The sequence below is a fragment of the Triplophysa dalaica genome, chromosome 6, assembly GCF_015846415.1.
Source record: "Triplophysa dalaica isolate WHDGS20190420 chromosome 6, ASM1584641v1, whole genome shotgun sequence".
In the NCBI taxonomy this organism is placed as follows: Eukaryota; Metazoa; Chordata; class Actinopteri; order Cypriniformes; family Nemacheilidae; genus Triplophysa; species Triplophysa dalaica.
Genome location: NC_079547.1, coordinates 9270751 through 9278491, shown reverse-complemented (window position 1 = coordinate 9278491; position 7741 = coordinate 9270751). Strand labels below are relative to the sequence as shown.

At 39.2% G+C, this 7741-nt stretch overlaps 1 protein-coding gene across 1 annotated transcript in view; it reads left to right on the top strand.

Moving 5' to 3' along the window:
• The first annotated feature begins 358 nt into the window (after positions 1-358).
• The window catches only part of tomm70a (translocase of outer mitochondrial membrane 70 homolog A (S. cerevisiae)), a 38061-nt gene continuing 30678 nt past the window's right edge, over positions 359-7741 (top strand). Inside the window, exon 1 of the mRNA XM_056750192.1 lies at positions 359-649. Coding sequence (XP_056606170.1) covers positions 413-649 — 237 coding nt within the window. The 5' untranslated portion in view covers positions 359-412. The remainder of the gene's footprint in view (positions 650-7741) is intronic.

Here is a 7741-nt window from a genome sequence, read left to right as displayed (position 1 = left end):
AACGGTTTGCTATCCTGCATTCTTCAAAATGTCTTCTTTTGTGTTCAACAGAACAAAAAAAAGATACAGTATTTTGTCCTTCTAGTCAATGGGTGACAAGATCTGTTTGGTTATAAGCATTCTTTCAAATATATTTCTCTCTGTTAATCAGAACAAATTAATTTATACAAACTTGGAACATCCCGATGGTGAGTAAATGATTAAAGAATTTTCATTTTTGGGTGAAATATCCCTTTCAGCCCACGTTTTAAAAACGCTTATCACTACTCGTCGCTAGTCCTCTAATCCGGTAGGTGGCGTTGTCACTAAAAACCTAGGGTCCTAGGAATGCGTCCTGGGACTGCGGTCCTGAAAATGCTGCCTTCGTTGGTTTGCTAGGGAACTGATTGTTGCTGCAGCATCGTGTCGCTGGATGATGGCTGCGTCGAAGCCTATAGAACCTCAGTCATGCAGTGGACTTTCCCGATGGCAGCTGGCACTTATGGTAGGGACTCCAGTACTCGTTGGCGTTGGAGCTGTGTACCTCTGGAGGCGAAGCCGCGGCAGAGACAAGCAAGCGAAATCGAACGGAGAAAGGAAAACTCCCGAAGGCAGCGCTAGCCCTGTTCATGGTCGGCATGGCACGAGCAGTGTAGGACTGGAGAGCATGGTAATGCGCCTAAATGTAAAGATGTATTCACTTTTTCCTTAATTCAACACATTACTTTATTTTGATCTGTTATTAATTCTCGTAAATGTTTATTTTATATTTTAAATCCAACGCAAACCCCTTTCAAGGACAAGGGTGCAGACTAGCCTGGGTAGCAATTTAGCTAATGCATTTCAAAATTAAAGTGTTAAAACCTGTCTTGTCAAACATAAATGTCTGATATTCTTACTTTGTTAACTCTACATAATGATAATTTATTCAACGTTCATGTATAATCGTGCCGAATTGTTGAACATCTAATGATATATTTAAAAAACAAGCATATTTCTAAAGACACTTTTGTATCATTCAGTACGAAGCAGCAATCGGTGTGGTTCATCCCTTACATTTACTCCGTATTATTAAAGTGTCCTGTCTATATAATGAGTGTATATCCACATTACACTAATTGGGTAATGATTGCAGAAATGTCTATGTGGTGTAACCGTAAAATCTTGATTAGAAAAAATCATCTTGTTTAAGAAAGGTAAAATTCTCACTAAAACACCATTTGAGATAGCTTGGCATAATCGTACATAAGTACTATTTAAAAGTGGAACCCCATTGTTCTTAATAGTATAATTCATTTTGGGAATCATGTCAGTCAAGTCAAATGCATGAAATGTCAAGGTGGTGTTGTTACCGCGATTCATGGAGTCATTGGGTTAATGTTGTGCAAGAAGACTTGACTGTAAATGAGATCACAGAGAGTAACCCCTGGGCTTGGTTCAGCCAGGACAAAACGTTGCAAAACATTTTTAAAACTAAAATGGTTAGTTCCATTAATGCTGCAAAATTCCAATCCAAACTTTGTGTTCTTTTTGAAGTTTTTTCGGAGCCTGGTTAGATCGTTATAAGGGTTGCTCATTTCGGATAATTTATACCGAAAACCGACACTCGTTATACGAACATTAAGCGTGAACCGATAAGATTTTAATAATAAATTGGAATATAAAAAATACGTTCTGCGTCTCATTTCAAAGGCTGCGTCCTCCGGAGGTTACTTTTGACCACCACATGCGACATCCGGATGACGCAGACAGGGGTGCCGCCAGAAATTCTGGGCCCTATGGAAACCAAAATTTCTGGACCCCCTACATTTTTTACAGATAAAATGTAACCCAATAAACATTCCCTTTATACGTAAAAAAAAAGATACTTAGCACGTTGCATAGTTAAAATGTCTAAAGATGAGTACAATGCCTACAAAAACAAGAAAAAAATATAGAAATATGTACTTGTTTACATAAAAAGGAAAACATTTATTATCTCAATTGCAATATTATATGAAACATATAACTATACAACACAAGAAAACATTTTGACAATCCAAAACTTAATTAGTTTTTTACTACCTTGGTTGCTGACCATGTTCACCTTACCTGACAGAGAGAGAACTGGGTCATTAGTAGGAGGATGAGGTTCAAACAATAAAGCTGACTCTGCATCTGTATAAGTCACACACACAGACACACTAACCATATTATTTTTATTGGCCTATTTAGTTTTCTTAATATGAAAAATTTAAATATCTATTTTGTAAATTCCTTATAGCCAAAGGTTACTACAGACACGTTTTATTCAATTTTATTTTTTCTGGGGCACTTTATTAATATTATGAATGTCAAGTTTGACAGCATCGATCGTACCAGCAGCACTGTCACTTCACATAACACACGATACACACGACACAACAAACTGATTTTGTAATTTTTGAAGCGTGTAGACAGGGCTGCATTAAGAGCTCACTGGGCCCCGGGGCTATCAGTTACTGCAGGGCCCCCCCACCACTTTAGGTCACCAACTACAGAGAAAGAGAAAAAAACACTGTTTTTTTAAACACTGCTGAAGTTGTTTTACATAAATATAATCTAGAATCATTCAGAATAACTGTTGCCAATTCCTTTACAAAATACAATTAAGTTTGATTAACATTATTGACACAATAGCGACATCAGCTTTATTAGCAGCTTCTGTCACTTTAAGACCAAGTGCGCTGTGCAAAACCGTCTCTCTTCTGCAAATTTTCTCAACAACAAGAAACTAAATCATTTTTTCTTTTCTTGGTAGCTAGATTTGTGCTTCAGAAAACTTAAGTAAAACCCAACTAAAGGAAACACTAAACACTATTATGGTGACTTCTTATTGCTCATGTTTTCTTTAGTGATTGTGTTTGTTAACAGCAGCTGTTCATCATTAATGAGATAATAAAGTGATGATTGATTCCTTAACTCAACCTGATTTAACTCATTAACTTGTTCATGTGTTGTTTAGGGCAGCGGTTCCCAATCCTGGTCCTCGCGACCCACCGCTCTGCATATTTTGTGTATCTCTCTTGTTTAACACACCTGATTTAAATCTCTAGCTCATTAGAAGAGAGCTTAATGAATGAACCGCGTTCCGATAACGTGTTCCCTGAACTGTGTTCATTGCTCTCTACTCCCTGCACACATGAAATCGTCTGACGTTAATTTAAGAACACGAAGAACAAAACTTACTACGGAAGATTGAAGGGTAATTTAACCGTAATTTTGAGATTTGCGCAACATTATCCACATTTCGAACGGGATTTATGGCAGAATATCTAGTGATGTTTACTTCGCAGGGCTCTTATGGGCGTATTAAACAAACCTCCGAAGCGGTAGGAGAAGCATACAAAATATGCAGAGTAGGGGGTCGCGAGGACCAGGATTGGGAACCGCTGGTTTAGGGAGACATCCAAAACATTTCCTGTAGTAATGCACGTGGACTGGAGTGGTCTAAATAACGTCTAAGGAACAAATTTTTGCTTGCTGGGTGCTTAAATACGTGTTTAAATTATAAACTTACATCATGATGATGGCGCAGCACAATTGACATATTTCTACCGGACACATTAGCACTATCGCCACTGCCAGCCCTTTAGGCGAATAGTTTGATCAAACACAAAAAGCAATATCATACATCCATCAAGTTAATAATCAAACTTAACAGTTAACGTTACCTGAAATTGGTGGGGTCGATGATGACGCTGTGTCTTTATCATCAGCTCCAACATCCACCACTCCGTGATCATCAGCTTTAGTAAAATAACCTGATAGTTTTGGGATTTTACTGAGTAGCTCATGTTTCCTCTGCTGTTTAGCTTTTAAAAAAATCCTATTTTGAGCCCCACTCGCACATTTTTTTTTTAAAGATGACATTTTTTAGCTGTCGAAGACTGTTTTTTGCGTGGCAATTTTAAGAATAGTCTAGATTCTAGAATAAAGTGAAGAGTCGAGGCGATTGATTGGTTGATGCGTAGGCTATATTCTAATAAGGCGCAGACAGCCATCGCCTGATAGGCCTAAGCTGAATTGATGTATATAAAATAAATGCATTTGATTTGGTATATCAAATTCAAACGTGACGTTTCAATTCACCGTGCCCTGCTGCCCACGGGGGTTTGATTGACATGCGACCTGACCAATCATAACGCGAATGCGCAATTTTGTTAATAATATTAATGAGAATGATTCCATGATAATGCATGGAATACACGGCAAAGCGCTACTAAATAACAGGGCTAATTTGTGGGGGACGTGGTAAGGCTTTGGCAATCAGATGGCTAGTAGTAATCAATCTGCTCCACAGCCAATCACGGGCCCCCTCCTTGCTCGGGCCCCGGGGCTTTAGCCCCGCCTAGCCCTATTGTTAATGCGGCCATGCGTGTAGATTACTTTTTGTTTTGCAAAGTTATCATCATGTGGCGAACACAGTAGATAAGACGTGTTTGTAGCCTCTAATCTTCGCGAAGTTTCGCGCTCAGGCTCACCTTGTTCGGCTTAGACGGGGACAGGGGACGTGGGGGAAGGAGGACGTGTGTGTGCAGCAGCCGCTGAATCTGTGTCTACGAGACATGATAACCCGTCCCGAGACAGAAGAGATGTTATTATTGTTGGATGTAAATCATAATTCAGTAATTATTTTACTAAGCTAGCTAAATAAAAGCAGGTCATGTAGCAACAAAAATAAGTTTTGGAATACAGGAATAGGGCAAGCTACCTTTCTTTTTGAAAAACTGTGTGACATACTGTCGACTTTGGCGTTCGCTGTCTTCTCTTTCCTTCTTTTCTTTCCGTTTTTGATGCCCTGACTTTTGATGTGACATGCCTGCGTGTGTCACTGTCTGCGGCAAGTCCAATAAGCAAGAGACGCTACACTAGCGATCGTAGCTCGGACAGCGCAGGTGGAATGAACCATTGTGAGAGGGAGCAGGAGGGGTGAGACTGAAACAGTAAATACATTATTTGTTTTTTAAATATTAAATCTATGGTCAAAACGGACAAAATACACATTTAGTGCACGAGGGGCCCTAGCACATTTAATGTATGTATAACAAAGAGAAAAGAAATAGGAAAATTTAAAGGGGATCTGCTCTTCTGGGCCCTAAATCAGCCTGGGCCCTTAGAATCGTCCTAACCTTCCACCCCTTTACGGCGCCCATGTACGCAGACTTCAAAATAAGAACACCGCTACAGTTGACGAGGGTCCATGCAAACAGCAGCATAACAAAAACATCAACAACAGCACCTGCATTCACATATTATCACATAGAAGTAGACCTGTTTGTTGTTTACTGCTTGTACCACTAGAACAGTGTGCTCGGAACTTCTTAAAAACACTCATATTAAAATTTATCCGGATTACACAGATAATATAACTGATGTTGATGCATTGATACAAGGATTTGCTTGGTTTTGGTTTACAGCATGATAAAGTTGCTGCCCTAAGCACCGGTGGGCCACTATTCATTCATTATTCATTACACATGCAGTGAACAACAGACTATCCTCTCTTCTCCATTGCTCATCTGAAATACCTCTGAACATTAGGTACAAGGAACTACCCAATCAGAGAGCTTGTTACATCTGTCTCATCGTAGCTAATTTGCATTGTTTAACCTCGTTTTAGCAATGCACATGCCACAAAGTGAAATGGTAAAAAGAGAGGCTAAAAGGAAAAGCTTAATGACTAGGCTAATCGAATAGCAAATCGGAAATGCAAATGGTAAAAGAAATAGTCTTTTAAATGACGGATTAAAACTTGTATTCCTAGTTTAATTTGTAAATCCAATTATTTATTCCTCCTTTTAAATCGCATTTTTAAATCGATTTTGAAATTCCACTATTTATAAAGAATTTCAATAATGCGCTTTAAAAGTATGTATTTATTCCGTGTTATGTTTTTTTTTTAAAGTCCCTTTTTAATTTTAAGTATTAATTTATGGATTAATATTTCATTTATTCATTATTTTTACAATAACGCTTTTTATTGCCCATTAAAACAATGGATTCCATCCATCCTTTTTCTTCCGCTTCATCCGGGGCCAGGTCGCGGGGGCAGTAGTCTAAGCAGGGATGCCCAGACTTCCCTCTCCCTAGACACTTCCTCTAGCTCTTCCGGGGGGACACCGAGGCGTTCCCAGGCCAGCCGGGAGATATAGTCCATCCAGCGTGTCCTAGGTCTTCCCCGGGGTCTAAATGACTTTATAATTTCTCCTATTTATATTTAAATAAAAAATTAAGTTAAAATTTCAATTAAATTCACAATGTGTATTGTTTCAAAGCAGCTTTACAGGGGCAAACAGGAAAACAGAAAAGTTAAAACACAGCACAGTGCATGGTATTTATACAACGAGTAAGATCATTCTAATAAATACTATTCAATTTCTAAATAAATAAATGAATGAATGCAGTCTCAAAAACAAATGGATTAATTCCTGGATTAAATGGATTAAATATTTATTGTAGAATTAATTATTAAACAATGAAATGCTTTATTACTTTACACAAGACTCTCGTTGTCCTCCATAAAGGCCTGCCTCAATACAAAGCTTGGAGTTTTTATTTAATAAAGTTACATGTTTACCTGTTGTGGTGACAGTTTGGAGCTTGTTGACCATTAGACCCACGGCAGAAAACACCCTTTCAGAGGGCACCGATGTCGGGGAATGTAGAAATAACTCCTCGGAAGCGCGTCACATTTGCTTTCCACCAGCCTGTCTTAGCTAAACATATTTATACAGTGAGGAAAATTATTTCTGCATTATATTTGCATGTTCTCCCACTTAGAAATCATGGAGGGGTCTGAAATTGTCATCGTAGGTGCATGTCCACTGTGAGAGACATAATCAAAAAAAATCCAGAAATCACAATGTATGATTTTTTAACTATTTATTTGTATGATACAGCTGAAAAAAAGTATTTGAACACCTGTCTATCAGCTAGAATTCTGACCCTCAAAGACCTGTTAGTCTGCCTTTAAAATGTCCACCTCCACTCCATTTATTATCCTAAATTAGATGCATCTGTTTGAGGTGTTAGCTGCATAAGACACCTGTCCACCCCATACAATCAGTAAGAATCCAACTACTAACATGGCCAAGAGCAAAGAACTGTCCAAAGACACTAGAGACAAAATTGTACACCTCCACAAGGCTGGAAAGGGCTATGGGGAAATTGCCAAGCAGCTTGGTGAGAAAAGGTCCACTGTTGGAGCAATCATTAGAAAATGGAAGAAGCTAAACATGACTGTCAATCTCCCTAGGACTGGGGCTCCATGCAAGATCTCACCTCGTGGGGTCTCAATGATCCTAAGAAAGGTGAGAAATCAGCCCAGAACTACACGGGAGGAGCTGGTCAATGACCTGAAAAGAGCTGGGAAGACCGTTTCCGAGGTTACTGTTGGTAATACACTAAGACGTCATGGTTTGAAATCATGCATGGCACGGAAGGTTCCCCTGCTTAAACCAGCACATGTCCAGGCCCGTCTTAAGTTTGCCAATGACCATTTGGATGATCCAGAGGAGTCATGGGAGAAAGTCATGTGGTCAGATGAGACCAAAATAGAACTTTTTGGTCATAATTCCACTAAACGAGTTTGGAGGAAGAAGAATGATGAGTACAATCCCAAGAACACCATCCCTACTGTGAAGCATGGGGGTGGTAGCATCATGCTTTGGGGGTGTTTTTCTGCACATGGGACAGGGCGACTGCACTGTATTAAGGAGAGGATGACCGGGCCCATGTATTG